The sequence below is a fragment of the Pelobates fuscus genome, chromosome 6 (genome assembly GCF_036172605.1).
Source record: "Pelobates fuscus isolate aPelFus1 chromosome 6, aPelFus1.pri, whole genome shotgun sequence".
Lineage (NCBI taxonomy): Eukaryota > Metazoa > Chordata > Amphibia > Anura > Pelobatidae > Pelobates > Pelobates fuscus.
In genome coordinates this window covers 36,321,060-36,344,448 of record NC_086322.1, presented here as the reverse complement: position 1 = coordinate 36,344,448, position 23,389 = coordinate 36,321,060, and the positions used below count along the sequence as shown (strand labels likewise).

The 23,389-nt window shown below is 43.1% G+C and overlaps 1 protein-coding gene across 2 annotated transcripts; it reads right to left on the bottom strand.

Moving 5' to 3' along the window:
* Positions 1 to 1,126: 1,126 nt before the first annotated feature.
* On the bottom strand, positions 1,127 to 23,269 carry PANK2 (pantothenate kinase 2). Of its 2 annotated transcripts, none has more exons than XM_063457604.1 (7): positions 23,043 to 23,269; positions 14,659 to 15,005; positions 11,113 to 11,366; positions 10,509 to 10,685; positions 6,536 to 6,659; positions 4,429 to 4,554; positions 1,127 to 3,231 (listed from the first exon to the last, which is right to left on the bottom strand). In XM_063457604.1, exons 1-7 carry the CDS (start codon positions 23,218 to 23,220, stop codon positions 3,181 to 3,183), a joined length of 1,257 nt encoding a protein of 418 aa, XP_063313674.1. In that variant the 5' UTR covers positions 23,221 to 23,269; the 3' UTR covers positions 1,127 to 3,180. The 2 variants fall into 2 exon arrangements, with proteins under 2 accessions (XP_063313674.1, XP_063313676.1); XM_063457606.1 differs by having other exon boundaries at positions 14,659 to 14,941; positions 23,043 to 23,120.
* Between the last annotated feature and the right edge of the window lie 120 nt (positions 23,270 to 23,389).

Sequence of the window (23,389 nt, the reverse complement as noted above, 5' to 3'; positions counted from 1 at the left end):
GTACATATTAGGCCAGTGAGATACCCTTGGGTCGCAGGTTCAAATCCCGGCAGGGTTGAATCAACCCTTCATCCTTATCATTTAGATAAAAGGAGTACTGGATGCTGGGCTAAGGATGTACTTGAAAACCAGAGTAATCTGAATGTACCTTTCCTGGTTATTATTGATTAATATTATAATTATTATATGAAAGGTATCTAAAAAAGCATTTGATTAGTCCTGTGATTGGACTGACCTCTTAAAAGGGACACTCCAATAGCATATTAAATTTAGGGGAGATTATTTTTTATATATACATACATATATTTATATTTCTGCCACACTTCATCAATATGAAGTTGAGGATTGAAATTGAAAGGTGCTTCTGTACGAAGGTTAAAACATAAGGACTATAGATTTTTGAAGAAGCACCTCAGTCGGAAAGCCACTAGATTAACTTCTCTATTTTTCACTTTAGCGTAACCAACTTATTTGCTTTTAAATGTGAAAATGTTAAATATATTACTTGCTTAAAATATGGTAAAGCATTACTAATCACGTTCCCATCCCTATAGTGACACCATCATGACGCTTTATGGGTGTTGAAGAAACAGGAACACCATTCCTACATATCACACCCTCATACCTGATTTGGTCCTACTTGGGACCACTTCCCACCTGGCTGCCAGCTTGACTCCTACCGGGTTGTTCCTTCATGTGCCGAATTCTCTTGAAATAGGAACTTATAGTTTAGGACAGGGGGATCTCCTGTTAACCACTAAAGCAAGCTCAAGTCTGGAGTGTCTTTAACCAAACACATGCATCATCTGAAACATCAAGAACTTTACTTTGAAAATAAACGTAAAAGCATCCCCCTTGCATTATTTAACCGACTTGAAGAATTCAGTTGAGCTCCTTGTCTTGTTCTTAAGCAGTCTGCACAGGGCTGCTCCCCAATAGGAGGGAAGAGTGTTTTCTGTTTATTTTTAATTTATTACAGTGGTGTACTTAAACAAGCTTATGGAAAGCTAGTTTGATATCATGTCTGCATTGTGTATGTTTTCACCTTCATCATGTGGATAACAGTCATAAAATGAAAGAATATATTCTTAGAGAAAAGTATAATCGTATTAAAGCATGTAATTTTATTATAAAATAAATCCAAAAATATATAAATACACAATCATTAAAGCATACATCATTCCCTCCCACGCCACAAGTAAAACACACAAAACACTTTTGAAAAAAACAAAAACACATATTTCAGAATTTTTAGACATTAAGACAAAGGGGATACATTAAAGACCCTTAAGTGTTGCAAAACATGACTTTTTTGTAATGAAAAAGTGCTAGTATTATAGGTGATTAAAAATATGACAATTAAAATTTATTTGGCATATGCCCATACACAGAGGGTTAGGTGGTTGTATGATAAATCAGCATTTAGAAAAACATTAAAAAGGCACTTGCAGCTGTGTCCGAGTTACTGGCTTGCAGTACTGCATCCTGGTAACAAAAGGCAGATGCCGAACACAATAGGACAGGCTGGGTTTAGCAGTGAAGACTATGTCACTGAATTAGACAAACAATTGAATACAGCAGATATTAATTTACATACATTGCCCTCCATTATTTTTAACTCACAAAAGATACTATTATTCCAAATTAATCTGTGCATAAATGATAACATTTGTATCATGTAATATCTTTTTTATTGGACTCAGAATTTTTTTAGTGACAAGCTTTCGTGAGAACGTCCCTTTCGCAAGTCTGAAGCATTTCTGAGCAACACGACACATAGAATTCAAAGTTGAGTTGTGATACAGGGGTTAAAGCAACATGCACAGACACTCTATTAAACACCACAAAGAAAGATCGTACTGCACTTCTGTGGGACACCCCTTTACCCAGCCTGGCCAATGCAGGACCTAAAAATCAAAGTACTGAAAGGGGGTTTTAAAAATACCCAAGAAAGAAAAAAAACTTTTGAAACTAGAATGATCAAATTGTTTAACAGCAAGAATAGAGGACTAAATATTGATTTGGGTTTCCTGTCCCACTTCCAACACTTTACATGAACACTCCCCCACATTATCTTACTGTTCTGTCATATGTATCAACACTTCAAAACACATTCCAATATGTTTACTCTATCAATATACAAGTACTATGTGTAGTCCCATTCTTTCCCATACTCTTATGCATGCATGCTTATATATGTAACTGTGCATTTATATTTCTGTATATGAGTTAATGTGCATGTATGTATAGGTTTATGTGTATGTTTATGTGCATGTATGTGTGTGTGTGTGCGCGCGCGCATCTATAAAGTGTACCATCCTCTGCACTGTCTGCTTGGTTTTTTTTCTCCCTCTCCCCACTCACTCTGATCTTCAGAAATATATTTATGACCCTCTGCAAGAATGGTGTCTACATTCTAACAAACCTGTGTCTTATCTGCACTCATGTCGCTTTAACCCCTGTATCACAATTAAACTTTGAATTCTATTTGTCATCTTGCTCAGACTTGAGAAAGGTAGGTTCTCCCGAAAGCTTGTCATTAAATTCTGTTAGTCTAACAAAAAAAGGTATTACAAGAGTTTTATCTGTTTTTTACATCTGCAATGTCTACGGATAGATAGATAGATATAGATGTGCATACCAATAAGTAGTACAAGCAATATGGAACAGCGGTTTTTCTAAAATTGCAATGCTCACACCTGGCGGTAGTCTTATACCATACAGTAAATACACGAATAAGGGACACAATAGGCACAGAACACAGGTTGTGCGTAAAGACTTTGCTTACATATGGTAGGTCTGTTTCCAGGATAGATATTAAATTGGTTCTTTCAATAAGTGTTGCAGGAGGAAAAAATTAAAACATTGCAGCATTTTATCAGACAATTGAGGAAGGCTTTGCCATATTGTGCCATCTTCCCATTTACAGATATGGCTCAGTAACATACCTTCCATACAGAAATGGACATAACATATGGTGTACAGTGCTTTAGACAAATATAAAGCATAATAAAAACTCACATTGAAAACTGGCCTTATTTATTCGCTCACGTACACATTTAGCTTGTGTCTTTATACAATTTAACCAGACAGGACCTGCCAGACTGTAGTGCATAGTTGTGACAGGATAGGACGTCTCTCATTGGATTTGTGAAATCACTCTTGATTGAGGAAAGATGGTCAGGTTGTGGTCAGTAGCTCCAGAAGTGCACCCACTGCTCCAAAATATCCCTTTAGTAAGAGAGAAGAGGCCCAGTCAGAGCTGGATTACTACTAGTGTGACAAACGTCCTGCTGGCAACGATGACAATATTATGTTGGTGCCCCAGTGTATATTTACAGGGATACTATAGGCATTAAAATATTTAGATTGATTCAATTCATCTATATGAGGAGATGCTGATTGGCCAGGGCTGTATTTGACTTGTGCTGGCTCTGCCCCTGATCTGCCTTCTTGACAGTCTCAGCCAATCATATGGCGAAGCATTGTGATTGGCTCAAACCACTACTGCTTATAATGTCAGCAGGCAGATCAGAGGCAGAGCCAGGAGCTGCAGACTTGAACACAAGTAAGATTTAACTATATTTAGGGAGGCAAGAGGAGGCCCGGGGGGCTAGATGGTGGTATTAACACTATAGGGTCAGGAATACATGTTTGTGTTCCTTTAAGTTTAAAGGGACTCTCCAGTGCAGGTCCCCTCTCCCTCCCACCTCCCATTCCCGGTTGACCCATATAGAAATGTAAGCAGTGCGATTGCAAAGGCATGATCTATTCACCAAAATGGCTTTAAGCCAAGTTGTTTGGTTTTGTTAGTACCACTAATTTAAAAAGCTGGAGGGGAAAATAACAGAGGAAGGAGGGGGGGTGGGAGAAAACAGTTATGTCTGTTGGGTAGAAGGGAATTTAGTACACATGTACATCAATCGTATAATGTTAGCGCAGCCACCCATTTGGCAATTACTGTGAATATACATATACACAGGGCCGGTGCAAGACTAATTTGCGCCACATCGAGGCCAGCTACTTTAAATAATTTTTTTTTTTTTAAATTGCCAACCAATTTTTTTTCTCCCAGCCTCTTTGTGTCTCTTCCCTCTTTGTGTCTCTTCCCTCCATGCACCTTTGTGGGTCTCTTTCTCCAAGCCCTTCCCTTTGTGTATCTTTGTTCCACCAAGCATTCTGTCCATCTCTTTTTATTACAAGCCTTTGTGTGTGTCTTTGCTACCCACTTTCCCCCCAACCAGGTGTGTCTATACTGCCCCTTTTCTTTCCCAGCCAGGTGTGTCTATATTCACCCAAGATCCCCCTCCCCCCCCCCCCCCCCAGCCCTCGTGTACCTCTTCTTCTCTCCACTGGTGGCATTATGTTAGGGGGAAAGTGCTTGGATGAGTTTAGACAACAGTGTAGCATTACATTGACCCTCATTACCTCATGTTCCAGGAAAAATGCTTTCAGTTGTCCCTTTGACCAATATTCCAATGCATATGCTAGGAGCTTCATGGACACTGTATTAATACGGAGGAAATTTCCCACAAACACCACTCTGTTTATGTTCTAATAGAAAGCCAAGAGAACAGTAGTTAGGATTTGTAAAATATATTGCACCAGTGTTTAAATATTTATAGGAGCAAGAGTAGCATTGCAAACCCACATCAATGGAATGTCCAAGAAATAGATTTAAAAGTAAAAGATCCGGTCACTCCTTAGTGTTGAATAAAAGATAAATTCTGTTTAAAATACTAATGCCAACTGCACTGGAATTTCATTGAAAGTCCAATGTAATCCACAGATACCATCCAACAGATTAGGATTGTCTCTTAACAATAGTACTTAGGACAGACCTGAGGCTTACAAGAAGCGGAGAATCGTCATTAACGTTTGAACAATTTCAGTAGTGAGGTTAAGACGCCATCTCGATCAATGTGAGGTGTGATCTTTAGAGGCTCCATAGACCTCAGTGTTGTATTCTTGGTCATCCGCAAGAATACAGCACTGACCCGGCTCCTTGGAAAAAAAGTGACAGGAGCTGAAGAGTGTCTTAAGGATGAAGATGTTGCTGGCCATGAGGGACAGCTTTAGGCATTTATAAGGAAGGTAGTGGTGGGAAAGGGCATGTCTATTAAACAGCAAGCAGCCAGAGGCTTCTCGCTGTCGTAAGAAGACTAGCAACTGGCCAGCCAATGAAGAGGTACCTGGCACAGGTCCCACATGCCCCCATAGTTGAACATCTAATAGATAACCGTTTAGTAGACATGCCCCTACTTGCAGCAGGCAGGTAGGGAAAGGAGGGAGGATTTGACCTCCCTTAATGATACCAAGTACAAGCGGGGTGCCAATACGCCAAGTAGAATGAACAGAGCACTAATACGCTAAGATGAGCAAGCGCTTAGCGCATTTGCAGCAAGTGCAGCACGCATTAGATCTCCCCATCGAAAAACATTGAATCAATGCTTTTCTATGAGAAAAAAATTATAATAAATAATCTCATGCAGAGTGTGAGGACTTCCAGCGTCAGATACCAGAACAAAAGGTCTGTTTTGATCCAGGAAGCCCTCTAGTGGCTGTCTGGTAAACAGCCACTGGAGGCAAACTTGGAACTGCAATGTTTTACATTACAGCACTAAGTGCAAAAGGGAGAGTGCACGAAGACCACTTCAGTGTCCCCCTAAAAGACCAAAATTGCAAAAAGGAAGAGTTTTGTGTAATTTTGGTCTCTCAGATTCATAGATCCTTGTGGGATGTCCTTTAACCCCATTAAGGACCAAACGTCTGGAATAAAATGGAATCATGACATCATCACACGTCATGTGTCCTTAAGGGGTTAATGAGGTTGTCTACATAAAATGTGTAAAAAGGCAAATAGAAAATAGACAAAAGCGATTTCAGCCTGGAGCGATGCTTATGTCTCAGCTCTTTCATAGCCCTGTACAATGCTGCTTGACATAGAAGCTACAAGGCAGCACTGTAAAGAAGCTGAAAGCCCAGAGCAACAGTCAGTGCGTATCAGGCAGCATTCAGTAGGGGAGGCAACATTTAATCATTTTATACAAAGATATATAGGCCCCTTAATCGGTCACTTTATTCATTTTACATTTCTTAAATAGCACGGGTATCCAATGCACGCATGAAACTTTGGTGCCAGTAGAAGCCCGACTAGATTAATATTGGCTACTGGAAAAATAAAATTAAAGGATGAATCAATCACTGGTGGGAAGCAGGAAATAAAAGGGAAGCAATAATTCTTCATACAAGTTGGACTAAGCAGAAAGAGGGAGGAAAAGTGAGCTATGCTTAGACAGGGGGTATTATGGAGGCTTGACAAAAGGTAAATATGTCCGATCAGTAGAAGGGCAAACAAATGGACGCCAGGAGGATGCTTTAACCCCTTAAGGACACATAACATGTGTGACATGTCATGATTCCCTTTTATTCCAGAAGTTTGGTCCTTAAGGGGTTAAATAAGCCACACCAACTGCAGGAAGACATGTCACAGCTTGTATAGAACGGGTTAAAGTTTTGCCTACTTCTGACTCACCTCGTTGACTGCACACATACGTGCTATGGAACCAATGTTATTGGTTATTGTGATCAAAGTCGCTCTTGCCAAGTCTTCTTTACTAACAGAATCTCTCTTTTCCTTGCTCATCATGTTCCCAAAACTAAAAGGAAAACACATAAAGTAAATGCAAAACAGAGTATGGAATCACACACTTTTGCACCTGTAATTGTAAATATGTAGCCATACGGAAAGAATTGGATAGGCGGATATCGGCAAGAAGGCGGGGCCAAACACCACCTTGGTCAATCAGCACCTCCTCAATCAATGCATCTCTAGGAGGAAAGTTCAGTAGCCACAGGAGGTGTTCCATGGGGCAATGTAAACACTGCATTTTCCTCTAAAAAGGCAGTGTTTACATTGCCTCCTGCATGAAAATGCCTACAAGGAAGGATTGTAACCCCTTCAGGATACATGACGGAAATATTCCGTCATGATTCCTTTTTATTTCAGAAGTTGTGTCCTTAAGGGGATACTCACCAGAACAACTACACTAAGCTGTAGTTGTTCTGGTAAACATAGTGCCCCCCTCTAAATTGGTCAGCTTTCTCGTAAAGATGCAGAAAACCCAAATGCCTACTTTAACCCCTTAACGACAGAGCTTCAGAAGCTTGTCTTTCACTTAATGACAACGGCATTTTTTGCTGTTTGCGTTCAACTGCGTTCAATTTATTGCACCGACGCATATTATATACAGTTTTTTAAAGGACAGAAAGGGCTTTAATTTGTACATACATACATACATACATGCTTATTTATTATAAAAAAATACAGAAAAATGCAAAAAAAAGGAAACATTGTGAGGTTTTTTTTTTTTTTTTTTACAGTTTTTGCAATAATAATGTGTGCACAATTAGTGCAGGTTAAGGAAAGTAATTAAAAATAAATTCATTTAGTTGTTCTGATTTACAGAATATATAATGTGTCTGGGATTTTAAGTTTTTTTTGGTAGTTACAGGTCACAAAGCACAAGGAGTAAAATAAACTTTTAATGTGGAGCGATTTTAGAATTTGGTATGTTTGTTTGTCTTGTAATCTTAATAGCCATAAAAGAAATCAAAATTGCCACACAAAAGTATATATTTATATAAAGTAGACACCACAGGCTATTTACCTAAGGTTGTTTTGACACTTTCTACGTAGCCATTTCACCGCCAACATCTGCTAAATATTGGAGTAAAATTGTGTTTTTTGGGGGTTTTGGCACACAAACTTATAACAAAGAACTTCTCATGTGTATTTTGTAAAGTTGGTGTGTGCTATTCCTGTACAAAGTTTTATTTTGTATTCAGTTACATCTGCTGAGTAAAATGACACCCCCATTGTATGTCTTTGCACTATTTTGTGAAGCTACAGTGCAATATAGGAGACCTGTCCTTTTCAATATTCCCAGTCGAATGTTGAGAGACGGATTTAATGAGCCTATGCTTCCATTTGGGGTATTATAGTAGTTTGTCTGTTCGAAAATAAAAAAAACACAAAGGCCTACCATTTGTAAAAGTAGACACTCCAGGGTATCTCATAAGGTGCATATTGTGCCTTAACATGCCCCCATTATTTCACCAATATATGCCAAAGTATGTGGTAAAAAATTATTTTGTGCATTTTTTTTTTACATACGGATTGCATTTTTGCTGGGCATTTTGTATATTTCATATGTGCCACTAAGTTCAAAACCCCAAAATTATGCTCAGCTAAGTCTTCTGAGTAAAAAGACACCCCCAATGAATGTCTTTGGCACTATTTCGTGAAGCTACAGTGCCATATAGGAGACCAAGCCATATCAGTTTTTACAGAACTTTGAATTTTGACGCTGGGCCCATGTGCAATTTCCAAGCATCTTTGCAGGTTTTAAATTCAAACTACCCCACAAAGGCCTACCATTTCTTAAAGTAGACACCCCAGGGTATTTCAAAAGGCATATTTTGAACCTTAGCGTGGGATCATTTTTCCGCTAGCTTGTACCAGGTGTAGTGGTAATAAGCGTTTTTTCTGCCTTTTTGACTCACAAAGTGAGTTTGCACGGTATATTTTGCAAACCTTATGTGTGCTACTACTGTATAATACTTCATATGTTGCTCAGCTATGTGGTCTGAGTACAGCAATACCCCCGTATGTACCTTTGGCAGGTATATGTGGATGTTGAAGGGGCACATTTGAGACGCAGCCATTCAGTTTTTTCTAACTTTGAAGTTTTATGCGTTGTCCATGTTCCAATTTGGAGTAGTTTTGATGGTTGGTTATTGAAAATTCCCCACAAACACATACTATTTATTGAAGAATACACCCATGTGTAATTCAAATGGCATATTTTGAACCTTGGCATGGGATCAATTTTTTCTCTAGTTTGTTCCAGGTGTAGTGGTAATGAGCGTTTTTAAATGTATTTTTTAACTTTTTAAACTTTTGTTTTGCTTATGAAATTTTTTTAAAGTTTCCTAAACTTTTTTTTTTTTTACAGATTTAACAATTTTCTAAGTTTTTTTTTTTTTTACAGTTAACCCCCAACTAGCAGTAAGCAGCGCTAACAGTAAATTCCCCATTTTCCCATAACTCCCACCAACCCCAGCTAGCAAAATATTTAATTATACAATATTTAAATTAGTTAATTAAATAAATTTATCCCCTGAGGGTTAAAAAATAAATAAAAGTTAATCGTCAGGGGTTAAAAAAAAATTAGATCACAGTATAATACTGTGATCTGTATTTTGATCACTGTAGGCAGTGATCGACTGGCAGGGAAGGGTTTAATTTTTATTTGGACTGGGTAATGGGTTTTTATTTTCTACTTAAACGTTATTAAAACTTTTTTTTCCTTAATTTTTTAACTTTTTAAAGCTTATTTTAAAACTTCTTTTTAACGTTAACCCCTAGTTAGCCTAACACTAAATCCCCCAATTCCCCACTAACTTCCACCCTCCCCAGCAAGCTAAATTTATCATTTTAAAAATATTTAAATTAATTAATAAAATAAATTTAACCCCTGAGGGTTTAAAAAAAAAAAAAAAAAAAAAAATCAGATCATAGTAAAATGTAATCCCTGCCAATTGATCACTGTAGTCAGTGATCAATTGGCAGGGAAGGGGTTAATTTTTTATTAAAATGGGTAAAGGGGGGTGGGATTTTAATTAAACTTTATTTTTTTTGACAGGGGGGCAGGATCACTGATGATCCGTCTCCCTGCACTTCACAGTGAACCCGGAAGTGCAGGGAGGCGGAAGGTAAGTATACACCGCACATGTGCTCGCTCTGACATGCTGTCAGAGCGGGCACATGTGCTGGGACAGCGCGAGTTGGTGCTCCCGGTCTGCCTCTAATACAGAGGCAGAACGGAGCACCATTAACCCCGCGATTGCGGCGATCTGGGGTTAATTTTAACGGGTGACGGACGAGGTCCGTCACTCGTCGTTAAGGGGTTAAAATTCTGCACTTTATATGTTAAGGGGAGACGGATAAACAAATAAAAATTAGCTAATGCCATACCAATGCCAATATGTATTGTCTCTCTAGCTAGTACCTACTCAACTTCACTCTAGCAATTGTTAACTTATGTTTTATTAACTCCTTTAAAATGTGCACGTATTATCTGAATGTCCCAAATGTGTTTCAATGCATGGTAGGATCTCTAGCACGTCAATTGCTTTTGGGGCATGACAAGCGTATATGTAATGAGGATATGCAAAAAAAAAAAAAAAAGAAAAAAAAAGCACACCACACAATCATGTGGAGGGAGTAAATTATGCTAAATAGCCTACTACCCACAAAGTTTCAAAGCAATAACTACAAAAGTTGATCCTCCTGACTCAAAATGTTCTGCGTGGCAGTTAAATATAGGAAAAAGCCCATTTACACTACCCCATAAATCCCAAACGAAAAAGGAGTTTCAAGTGTAACACTTGTGCATTGAAAAACAATGCAGAGAAACAGTTTTGCAGTTTATTTATACTCTTACCTGGAGGCCACAGCATAGCCTGGCAAACCAAATCTTTCATAATCGCCTCCATATATGTCACGAACAAGTTTATCCACCTTCGTACTGTCTCCAAGTGAAGCCATTTCCAAAGCCTCCTCAAAGGTAGAACATCCTGTAAGAAGGCAGCAGAGTCCAAAGAATGTTCCTCCTCCGAGGCTGTTAGATTCACAGGTATAAAGAAAATCTGTTTCACCTAGTCTACCATATCCAAGAGCTATTACCATTGAAACATTTCATTTTTATATGATGGTACAAACAGGAATGTATTAGCCTTGCAAAATGTTGTCCAATTCCTACTTTTAAGTGGGACACATTGGTACACCTCTTTAGTACCATGACAAGGAGAATAATGGAAAGAACCAGAACATTTTACTTTTACAGTTTAAAGGCTATATGGAACGAAGAGACTAAATTTGATTTGTCTCTAAAAGCTATAGCTTTAGATTAAGGAAGATCAGATACATAAATATAACAGGGTTCCACAGATCCTCGTTATCCCTTTCGGTACCATAGGGGTTGTATAATATCTTCTTTTAAGTGACACTTAGACAGTCTAAACACCAAATTCACTTTAGAGACATACCTGGTGCCAGTTACTCGTTTATAGTTATCCTTGGAGTAGACTGCCAAGATGCTCACACCTGACCCTATGTTAACCAGAAGAAGAGGATATGGGTTCTCCAGGTTGTAAGGAATTTTCTGGCATCTCTCAGGATCTTTGGGATTTTCGAAATAAAAGCACTGTGATTGTCCATTAAAGCCAACCGAATCTATGAAAAGGACACCCTTGATGAGGCAGTCCAGTTCATCCAGTTTCCAGAGCTCAAGCCCTCCAACCTACAATTATGAAGTGAGAAATAGGTCAACACACAAATATAGAGAGTTTGAAACTGCAGCATCAACTTGCTGGTAATTATAGCAACAATCATCTAGTATTGCATTTAAAAAAAATGACCACATAATTGCTTGTGTATGATGCAGTGCTCAGGATCTATCTGAAGACATACGACTCGCTTCCTTTTGTGGTATTTTAATGTGAACCTGGTCAATTGTATCTTTCCCAATCTATATTCTATTATCCGCTGCATTTTCACCCACTTTTTTTTGTGCAATAGCTTGCAAACACAGACTCATAGGCGTGCGCACGGGGTGTGCCGGGTGTGCCTGGGCACACCCTAATCCCCGCGGCACGCCTATGGATTGAGTCCTGCAGGAACGGAGTTCCTGCACTTTTTTTGTGCAGGAACGCTGTTCCTGCAGGCACTCAGCGCCCCCCTTCCTCCCCCCATGTCCCCCCTGTCATGGATGGGAGGGGGGGGGGGGCAAGAGGTTATGACCCCCCCCCCCCAGTCGGCTCTCTCAATATCAGCCGCGGCGAGGGAGCTGTGAGCTTTCTGCTCCCTCTCGCCGCGCGCTGCTTGCTGATGCTGGGAGCCGGAATATGATGTCATATTCCGGCTCCCAGCTACAGCAGACAGCCCACGCGGCGAGAGGGAGCAGAGAGCTCACAGCTCCCTCGCCGCGTCTGAGATGGACACAGGCATCCGACCCACTGGACCCCAGGGACAAGTCCACGCCAGCACTCCAGGTAGGGAGGCTGGACGGACATTTTTTTAATTAAAAAAATAATCATTTGTGTGTGTGTGTGTGTGTGTGTCTGTGAATATGTGTGTGTGTGTGTGTGTGTGTCTGTGAATATGTGTGTGTGTGTGTGTGTGTGTCTGTGAATATGTGTGTGTGTGTGTGTGTGTCCGTGAATGTATGTGTGTGTGTGTGTGTGTATCCGTGAATGTATGTGTGTGAGTGTATCCGTGAATGTATGTGTGTGAGTGTATCCGTGAATGTATGTGTGTGAGTGTATCCGTGAATGTATGTGTGTGAGTGTATCCGTGAATGTATGTGTGTGAGTGTATCCGTGAATGTATGTGTGTGAGTGTGTCCGTGAATGTATGTGTGTGAGTGTATCCGTGAATGTATGTGTGTGAGTGTGTCTGTGAATGTATGTGTGTGAGTGTGTCTGTATATGTATGTGTGTGAGTGTGTCTGTATATGTATGTGTGTGAGTGTGTCTGTATATGTATGTGTGTGAGTGTGTCTGTATATGTATGTGTGTGAGTGTGTCTGTATATGTATGTGTGTGAGTGTGTCTGTATATGTATGTGTGTGAGTGTGTCTGTATATATATATATATATATATATATATATATATATATATATATATATACACACACACACACACACACACACACACACACACACACACACATACACACATACACACACTGGAGTGTATATTATTTTTTGGGGGGGGGGGTGGGAATCTTGGTTCCCACACTTTATTCCCCAGGACTTTATTCTCCCCTGTCGGCTCACGCAGAACCGGCGCTGAGTGTCGGCTCTGCTCTAAGCCTCCATGGGCCGGCGGGGAGATCAAAGATCTACCTCACCGGCCCACAGCAGCATGAAGGGAGGCAGGAGAGGACCCGGGGAGCTCTAGACAGCAGCTCCGCCAGGTTCCTCTGGCGAGATCTGAGCGTTGCCGCGGCAACGCTCAGATCTCACGAGAGTTAACTCTAGCCCCGCAGGCTAGAGTTCACTCTCCACTGGACCACTAGGGATGGCACATGGCAGCAAGGATCCCCCCTCCCTACATAAGGTAAGAAGGGAGGGGGGATATTTACTAATCTGCCCCCACCTCCACAATCTGTCCAAACATACAGCACCCACACACACACACATACAGTACCCACACATAAAAAGCACCTACAGACATACAGCACTCTCACACAAACAGCACACACACAGCACCCTCACACACACAGCACCCACACACATACAGTACACATACAGCACCCTCACACACACACAGTACACATACAGCACCCTCACACACAGTACACTAACCGCACCCTCACAAACACACACAGCACCTTTACAAACACACAACACCCTCACACACAGCACACTAACAACACCCTTGCAAACACACACACACACAAACAGCACCCTCAGAAATACACGACACCCACACACATCACACAAACAGCACCCTCACACACACACACACACATCACACAAACAGCACCCTCACACACACACAAACACCCTCACACACAAACAGCACCCTCACACACAAACAGCACCCTCACACACACAAACACCCTCACCCACATAGCACACTACCAGCACCCTCACACACACACACACACACACAGCAGCACCCTTACACAGCACACTAACAGCACACACACAGCAGTGTATGTATATATATATATATATATATATATATATATATATATATATATATACACACACACATATACATGCGGCGTGTGTTTGTGCTTTAGGGTGCACACCCTAATGCAATAGGCTGCGCACGCCTATGCACAGACTTGTGCAATTCCTTTTGTTATGCATTCAATCAAAAAAAAAAATATGTTAAGTTTATGTTTGTTATTAAACAGTTTAGATATATAAGCACCCGGAAGCAAGTGGCAATAAAAACCACCATAAAGGTAGAGTTTCTAAATGTAATGGGGACCCATCATCCTAACCTTAAGTACCTTCAGGCTAGTGCCTCCACATGCTCAGCTCTGTGGATTTTACAGTGGTGTAAATGCACTTCTGGTACCATCCACACTTTGATTTGCCCTTCTCTGGGACAATTCCCCAAGCAGAACAATCCTCCACAACACCCATTCACTCAATTTGATCCTATACTCCATAGTTAGTTCCAGAAATGCATGCTAAGGAACAACCGCAGGACATGCAAACACTCACACAAACACAGTGATTGCTGAGCTGAAGGATGGTTCTCCTGTTTTCTTCATCAGTAAATTTTTCAGCATAGAAATCTATGCAGACTATTAAATACTGATTCACAGCTGAGGAAGGGATGCATTTTAAAATTAACTTTTGTTTATTTATTTTTACTAAATAGTATTTAGAAATAAAGATAAGTATAGCTAATGTTTAACAGCTCCCCATTCAAATCAGATTGACTCCTTACAATGCATGGGTACCAGGGCACTCCAAGCAGCTTAACAACTACAGTGTTCTGCAGTGGTTATGGCGCTTAGAGTATTCCATTAAGGCAAACACCCACATAATCCGATAATAAAATGCTTACAGTCAAAAAATCGTCTTCAAACTTGTACGCTCCACCACCAGTGGCACATAAGAATGTGTGAAGGCTTGAGAAATGTTTATCATGGGCCATTTGAATGAATACTGGCAAATCATGTGTTGGAAATCGTATAAAGTGGAGGTTGCCTTTTCGGCCACACATCGTGAGGTCCTTCAGTTCCAGGTGAACATCGCGAATGCCCGTTTGTCCATAGGCCACATTGGAGGTCAGGTATTTGCGGATACTCTTGAGGTTTTCCACTTCCTCCTCTTCAGCCGTGATATCTCTGGGTTCAAAATAGACAAGTTTGACCAGCGTCCCACCAATATCCAAGCCAAACCAAGGAAAGGCTAGGACAAAAGACACACATGTTATAGACCCCAATAAGCCTTGAGAATAGACTGTATCTAATGCCTTTTCAGGTTTGTGTTCAGCAACTTGCTGCAGGGGCTCAAGACAAAAATCTGCGGTTTTGACCTGTAACATCTTTTGTTAACTTTATTATGGGGTGCATTTGATGCCTAGACTAGAGCTTGAAAACCAGTAGCCAAGACTCTTATATCGAGTTATTACTGCTGTCAGCCAATTGACATTTTTATATTTGAGTCATAAAAAAAAAAAAAAAAAAAAAAAAAAGTCTATGAGGAACACACATTTATCGCAGTAAGCATGTTTACACAGGCCTTGTTGAATACAGTAGGTCAATACACTGATGGAAAAAATATTAAAGGAATCCTCAAATACAAGAGCTGTCCACATAACTAAATGAACAACAACAAAAGAAAAAGTAAAATGTGGAACTGTAAACTAGATGTAGCCTTGTTTGTTTGTTTTTTTTCTCTCTGATAAACATATATTGAGGAAATTTAGTATTTACATATATCCATGTTTAGGTCACCTGCTACAGTCCTGCAGAATTACTTAACGTTAGTTAAAACCTCAATATCTGAGTAATTTCAGCACTTATTAAATGGTCATAGGAGTTAACGTGTATTTGCAAATATGAATGTGTGTTTCTTCAAAACATTTATCAAAGAAGAAAAATAATTTATGTTTTAGCAATTACAGTGCCCATTTATTTTTTTATTCACCCCTTCTGGCTTTTTGCAGTAAGCACGGTCTTTTCAGAGAAAATGCAGTGTTTACATTACAGCCTAGGGATAACTCCACTGGCCATTCCTCAGATGGCTACAAGAGGTGCATCCTGGAGCAGTGCTGCACACGTAGGGAATCAACCAATATTGATTTTTTTTAAATCTGATAATCTGTAAACTTTCAGGCCGATAGCTTACCGATATTCTGTACATTTACAGTTGAGTTTTTTTTTGCAAATCTTTTTTATTAAGTGGTAAATCCAGAAAATATACATGCCAGTCAGATTTTTTCTAATGTTTTCAAGAATATTTATGTGTGTGTAGTGGATGCAGTGAGAGTATTTGATTAGTAAATGCAGTGTCGGTAGTGGATGCAGTGTGCTTGTGTGTAAATATGTGCGTAACGAACAACCCAACCCCCCTTCCACTTAAATGTTCCTCTACCTTATCTTTTAGTCCCCCCCCCTCACCACCCCAGTGTTCCTTTTCCTTTCCCTGTACCTTAGTGCCCTCCCTTAATGTCCCACTCTCTCCCCCGTCTCAGAGTGTTCTCCCCTCCCTGTTCCATAGTGTTCTTTCCTCCCTCCCTCTCCCCTGTCCCATAGCGTTCTTTTCTCCCTCCCCTATCCCATAAGCGTTTTTTCCTCCCTCCTTCCCCCGTCCCATAGCGTTCTTTCCTCCCCCTCTCCCAAAGTGTAACTTCCCCCTGTCTTGTCTCTTGTACACGACCGGACGTAGTCTATTAGTGAGCACTTCTGTTCAGCCCAGCCGAAAACAGAAACTATAAGTTTCAGGCAGGAGGGAGCGCTGTGTCACTCCAATCTAGGTCCCCCTCCCCCAAGATGCTGATTGGCCAGGGCTGTGTAGGCTCTGCCCCTGATTTGCCTCATTGACAGTCTCAGCCAATCCTATGGGAAAGGACTGGCTCAGAGAATCACTTCTGATGATGTCGGCCAGGCAGTCAGATCAGAGGCACAGGTAGCAGCTGCAAATTTGAATAGTACAAGTAAGATTTTACTGTAATTAGGGAGGCAAGGGGGAGGAGGGGTGGTGCTAGAGAGTGGTTTTAACACTAAAGGATCAGGAATAAAGGTCTTTAACATTAAGGTTAAACAAATGTTTTGCAGGCCAGACCTTAAGGGCACACAACACAAACACTTTACTTTATTCAAGGTTAAAAATCATACAAATATAATATCCATATTATGGAGCATCTGCAAATTGTCAATGTTTAATACAAGACTTTATTAAAGCCAAACTATATAGCAGCTACAAAAGTCTGACAATTTCTATACAAACCACTAAGGGGCAGTCTTGTCATATAGTTATATAACTAACATATGCAATCCGTATTTGAAAATAAAAATGACACGTTTGAGAGACAGACATTCTAAATACAATTCAAAATGAAAAAAAACTGGAATTTATCCAATCAAAAAATACTAGGGTTATTAGGAATAACCAAAAATGGATAGGAGGGGAGGAAAACAAAACGTATTACCATGGATATTCATTGACCATGGCATTGTGCATTACATTGGCTGTGAGTGGCAGCTTCCCAGTGACTGAAAAAAAAGTTCACTCATTTTCCAGCAGACTAAATCAGCTTTCAAAATGTCTTTCTAGCCAATGTGGTCTCCCAGACGTCCTGCCGCAAAACATCCTCAAATTTACGATACGTTCTATTTTGTCTATTAGAAACATGCTCCTCAAAATGGATAGAGTTTTACATACAAACAAAATCCAATATTTGTTTTTCTGGACACTAGGGCAGCACATACAATTAGTGTTTGCTCTGCCCCCCGCACCCCTTCCTTTTAACTAGAGCATCTATGCAAGTCTTATGAATTAACTTTAAGAATTGTATAAAACAGGGCTACTAATGGCTGTGGGTTGGATGCCTGTATACTACAGTCAGGGCAAGTGTGTCTTAAAGGTAATTAAATCTGCATAAAAAACACCTGGCCAGATAGTGATTGTTAGCCCACAAGGCACAAGATAAGTGGCATTCATATACTGCAACTGCAGAAATGTTTAATATAAGCATTTCAGAAAGATTTTATGTTTTTGACTACATTGGCATTTCATGGAAACAGCAACACGGGGGGTGGGGCCGGCTACCAAGCGAGCAGGACGCAGGCTGAGGGAGCTCCTCAACTTAGTCTGTGATTTAAACTCAGAACTCGTGAAATTCTTGAAAATAGCAGCTGCACACGTTTTAAGCTTTAAAGAGGGACCCTGGGCACCTTCTAAACCGACTTCAGGGGACCTATCAGTCACTTACAGGGTCCTGATGTTCTCTGCTACCTGCTGTTTATACCAGGGTGGGAGAAGGGGCCGATCTCCTGCTTTGATGGTAAACAGATAATTACCTGAGTCGCGATTCTCTCCCCCCCACCCCCTCCCACTTGGGCCGGTGGGGGTTATCTCAGTCCCCGCAGGACCACACATCCATAATCTGGCACAGCAACGCAGCTCATTCCAGAACACCCAAACCGCACAGCCGAACAGAATGAGCAGCTAGATGGCAGACACATAAGGCCCAGTAACACAGGGGTTAGCGCCGAACCTGCCCTGTGTCGCTGGGCCATAAGCTTGCCTCTATCCACTACGGCGAAACTACAGGCGTTATTTTACTCCTTCTTGGCGAAGTTGAAGGGTCGCGGTCAGCCTAAGGCACCTGATTCTCTGTATAAAGAAAAAGAGAGGTGGGGTCACGAGGGTACCCTCCCGGGCACAGCACCCACCGAAGCGACTAGTTCTGCCAGCAGCTGCCAATCTGGGCTCAGAGTCATCCGTGGCATGACCCCCAGTACACCATCCACGCAGACTGAGGGACATGAGATAGCACCAAAGGCGGCGGATCAAGAACTCACACAGTCTCCCACCGGTAAGGAAACTCAAGCTTCTCGAGTTTACAAGCTTGTGGACACATGGTACCTGCTTTTGGATGGGCCTGGGGCTGGAGGGACACGCTACCCTGGCTCCGTTATACAGTCCTCCCAAATGATCGTGGCTACTACCCACTCACTATATCCTCTGAGGGAGTTGGTTGAATTTTTAGCTATTTTTCAAAGTAAAAAGTGGCCTACCTGCGAGACGCTGAGCCCTTGCTTTAACAGCAGCTACCACTTTCATGCATATCATACCTGGCAAAATGGTTCTGGTGCTAGCGGTATAAGCATGTGTCAATTGAGCATGCATCTCATATAGCTGATCTTTCTATTAATTGTCTACATTGAGAATGTCTCATTTAAGCCGGTGTTATTAGACTATTAGTCCTCCTGTCTAGTGATTTTAAATCGGCATACCATTTTCACTCCTGTCACACATTTAGACAGAGAATTTAGCTTGACTTTCATAAACTTAAAAATGGTGCATTATAATCCAATGCCACAAGACTGTTATACTGTGTACGTTGATATGCTTGTTCCTGCTGTTGGGGCATTGCAGGCCTGTATTGTATCACTATGTACTACAGAAATAAAGAATCATTTATTTATTTTTAAATGGCAAAACAGTTAGAAGAATTAAGACAAAGTAGTGGGAAAAAGTACCAGATTAGTCACTACCCATTGTATTGTCTGCATTAAAGGGATACTGTATGCACAAAAACAACCTTGGCCTAATAAAGTAGTTTTGGTGTATAGTTTATGCAGTCATGTTAGGTAGAGGCAGGTGCAAGTTATATTTTAGAGCACTCCACCCATGGGCTGCAAGCCAATCAATGCATTTCTAACACAGCTAATGACACGCTCACTGCACTCTATGAGGACTTCTAATACCAGGGAACATACCTAGCATTCTGAATTTTCCACTGTCCCACCAAACTTGGGCCTGTTGTGAGGCAAGTGAATGGTTCCCTTTGCACCTCTATTATAAAATATTACATAAGCTGAGTGAGCTATAATGTACCTTCATCAGGTTTATGGGAATTTTAAATGGCATTGGTGTCTCTGCAAGCCATAATGTAAATGAACATAGCATACCGCCTTCCCAATGTTAGGATGCTCTATGTCAAATGAACAGTATGCTCAAAGTGAGAGCTGTATATATAGTTATTTATAGCTCTTTAAGGGGACACTATTGTGACAGAACACTTGTGTCCATACCAAGAGCTACTGGATATATACTTGCAAAAAACAGAATATTCAAGGATATAATCTTTCAATGTAGGGTAATAACTGCTTGATCCAAGGATAAATCTGACTGTCATTCTGGGGTCAAGAAGGAATTTTTTTCCTAGCTTGTTGCAAAATTGGAAGTGCTTCAAACTGGGTTTTTTTGCCTTTTGGATCAACAGCAAAAAACATATGTGAGGAAGGCTGTTTTGATGGACGCAAGTCTCTTTTCAGCTATGTAACTAAAAAAAAAATAAAAAAAAAAAAAATAAAGGAGCAGCCCACACCTTAACCCCAAAAAGACACACGGCGAGCATGTTTATCCAGTTTTATCCCCCATCTTCTCACTAAGAGACCTGGCTCTCATAACCTACTCCTTCATGCTAACCACCTGAAGGCAACTCTCCTCATGGTCAGCCAGCAGTCCTGTGAGCCGTGAGGACTGTAACAAGACTTGGTCGCAATTCTACGCAACTCTGGTTCAGCCGCACCTACTCACATTCCCCTGCCAACTTCACCCTCCTGACCATCCAGGAGAGCTAATTGGAGGGGAGGTACAATAGACTGAGATGAACAATCACTCCCGAAGAGCCTGCTTTAGTGGCAATCTGGCAGACAGCCAATACAGGCAGTCTTAACCCTGCAATATAAGCGTTGCAGTTTCTCTAAAACTACAATGTTTTACATAATAATATAAAGTGCCAACAAATTCTGTAGTGCTGTACAATAGGTGGACTATTGCAACAATATGTATTGGACACACAAAGAGTTAATTGGACAGTGCCACCAGACCACTTCAAATAGAATGCGTGCGCTGTGGTTGCTATGAAAACTCCCTAGCCCTTGCTTCTATAACCGGCTAGGGAGTGTAGGAACGGAATGAAGTCACTTAAATCTGAAGCCAGCATGCCAACATCACTGACCAGATTTGCCCCAGGCGGGTCTCAAGCAGGGCAAATCAAAGATGAACAGAGGTGGAGTGGAGTGTGGCCAGGAGGTGTGTGTTATATGAAAAGTTACACCCATTAAAGCGGCACTATCATGGCCGAATCCAGTTTTTTGTTTTTTTTAACCCCCCTCCTTATAAATCCTTGCCCCGCCCTGCAATTAGGCTAAGAACACTCTGATTGGTGGGCTTGGAATCTAACCAGAGTGCTCTTTGTCATTTTACACCAGAGTGCTTTGTGTCATTTTACACAGCATGGGAAAGTGCTTTGTAATTTTCCCACTCTGTGTAATTTGAGTCATAACACTCTGATTGGTGGGCTTGGAATCTAACCAGAGTGCTCTTTGTCATTTTACACAGCTTTATGGCCCCCACCCACCGCTCAAGGGTGGGGGCCAGGGGGGGTGGGAGGACAGTAGGCCCCCCCCCATTGTAATTTATGGCCCCCACCCACCGCGCAGGGGTGGGGGCAGGGGAGGACAGTAGGTCTCCCCCCCCATTGTAATTTATGGCCCCCACCCACCGCGCAGGGGTGGGGGCCAGTAGGCCCCCCCCCATTATCTTTATGGCCCCCACCCACCGCTCAAGGCTGGGGCGGGGAGGGGGACAGTAGGTCCCCCAGATTGTCATTAATGGCCCCCACCCACCGCACAGGTGTGGGGGCTGGGGGGAGAACAGTAGGCCCCCCCCCCCCCCAATTGTCCATTATGGCCCCCACCGCTCAGGTGTGGAGCCCAATAGGTTTTTTGTTTTTTTTACAGTGAGCAGCCACTTATCATTGTTTTATCATAAGTTTTGGAGTAATAAAATAGAACAAGAAAAAAAAAAAATGTGATACTGCCCCAAACAGAATATAGGCCATTTAAATGAAGTTATGAACAGTTGATCGATTACTATAAGTGCTATATCATAAAAGCTCCTTTTGACATCAAATCGGTTTTCCTCTCATCTCATCTCATCATCCTTCTGAGATCACTCCACCAAGGGCCCCTTCAGCACCCTACCTGTGGGGTCCTCTGCTGCCCCCACCTTTGATACTTGTTCAGCCCCCTCCCTTGGTATCTATGGGGTCCCCTGCTGCCTCCTCCCTTCCCTTGGTACCTGTGTGGTCCCCTGCTGCTCCCCTCCTTTGGTAGCTGTAAAGCCCCCTGCTCCACTCCCTTGGTACCTGTGGGGTTTCCTGTCTCCCCCCCACCCCCCCGTCCCAGCTCTGTTCCTGTCCCCCCCCCCTCCCAGCTCTGTTCCTGTCTCCCCCCCCCTCCCAGCTCTGTTCCTGTCTCCCCCCCCCCTCCCAGCTCTGTTCCTGTCTCCCCCCCCCTCCCAGCTCTGTTCCTGTCTCCCCCCCCCTCCCAGCTCTGTTCCTGTCCCCCCCCCCCTCCCAGCTCTGTTCCTGTCCCCCCCCCTCCCAGCTCTGTTCCTGTCTCCCCCCCCCAGCTCTGTTCCTGTCCCCCCCCCCTCCCCGCTCTGTTCCTGTCCCCCCCCCTCCCAGCTCTGTTCCTGTCTCCCCCCCCTCCCAGCTCTGTTCCTGTCTCCCCCCCCTCCCAGCTCTGTTCCTGTCTCCCCCCCCCTCCCAGCTCTGTTCCTGTCTCCCCCCCCCTCCCAGCTCTGTTCCTGTCTCCCCCCCCTCCCAGCTCTGTTCCTGTCTCCCCCCCCCCTCCCAGCTCTGTTCCTGTCTCCCCCCCCCCTCCCAGCTCTGTTCCTGTCTCCCCCCCCCCTCCCAGCTCTGTTCCTGTCTCCCCCCCCCCTCCCAGCTCTGTTCCTGTCTCCCCCCCCCCTCCCAGCTCTGTTCCTGTCTCCCCCCCCCCTCCCAGCTCTGTTCCTGTCTCCCCCCCCCTCCCAGCTCTGTTCCTGTCTCCCCCCCCCCTCCCAGCTCTGTTCCTGTCTCCCCCCCCCTCCCAGCTCTGTTCCTGTCTCCCCCCCCTCCCAGCTCTGTTCCTGTCTCCCCCCCCCCCCCCGGTCCCAGCTCTGTTCCTGTCCCCCCCCCCCCCCCCCCGGTCCCAGCTCTGTTCCTGTCTCCCCCCCCCCCGTCCCAGCTCTGTTCCTGTCTCCCCCCCCCCCCGTCCCAGCTCTGTTCCTGTCTCCCCCCCCCCCCCCCCCGGTCCCAGCTCTGTTCCTGTCTCCTCTCCCCCCCCTCCGTCCCAGCTCTGTACCTGTCTCTCCCCCCCCCCCCGGTCCCAGCTCTATTCCTGTCCCCCGGTCCCAGCTCTATTCCTGTCTCCTACTCACGGGGCCGGTTTCTCAGTGAGTCCAGGCGCGGCCGAGCCCGCTGAGCCGAGTTCAGTCTCTCCCGAGGAGCCCCGGCCGAGGCGGACGGTGTCTCTGAAGAGCTGCTGCTGCAGCGCCCGGCTGCCGTCTCCTGCGGTCCTCCATCCTCACTCGGCCCCACAGGGCCATTCTGCGCCATCACACCCCACCGGCTCCCTGCAGCAGCCTTCTGATCCCCCAACGCGCATGCGCAGCGTATCCGAGCGGAACAGCCAGCCAATCATCTCCGGCGAAACCCGTGACTGACGGCAGGCTCAACCAATGGCCGCAGCCGAGCCCACTGAAGAAGAACAAAATAGAAGGGCGGG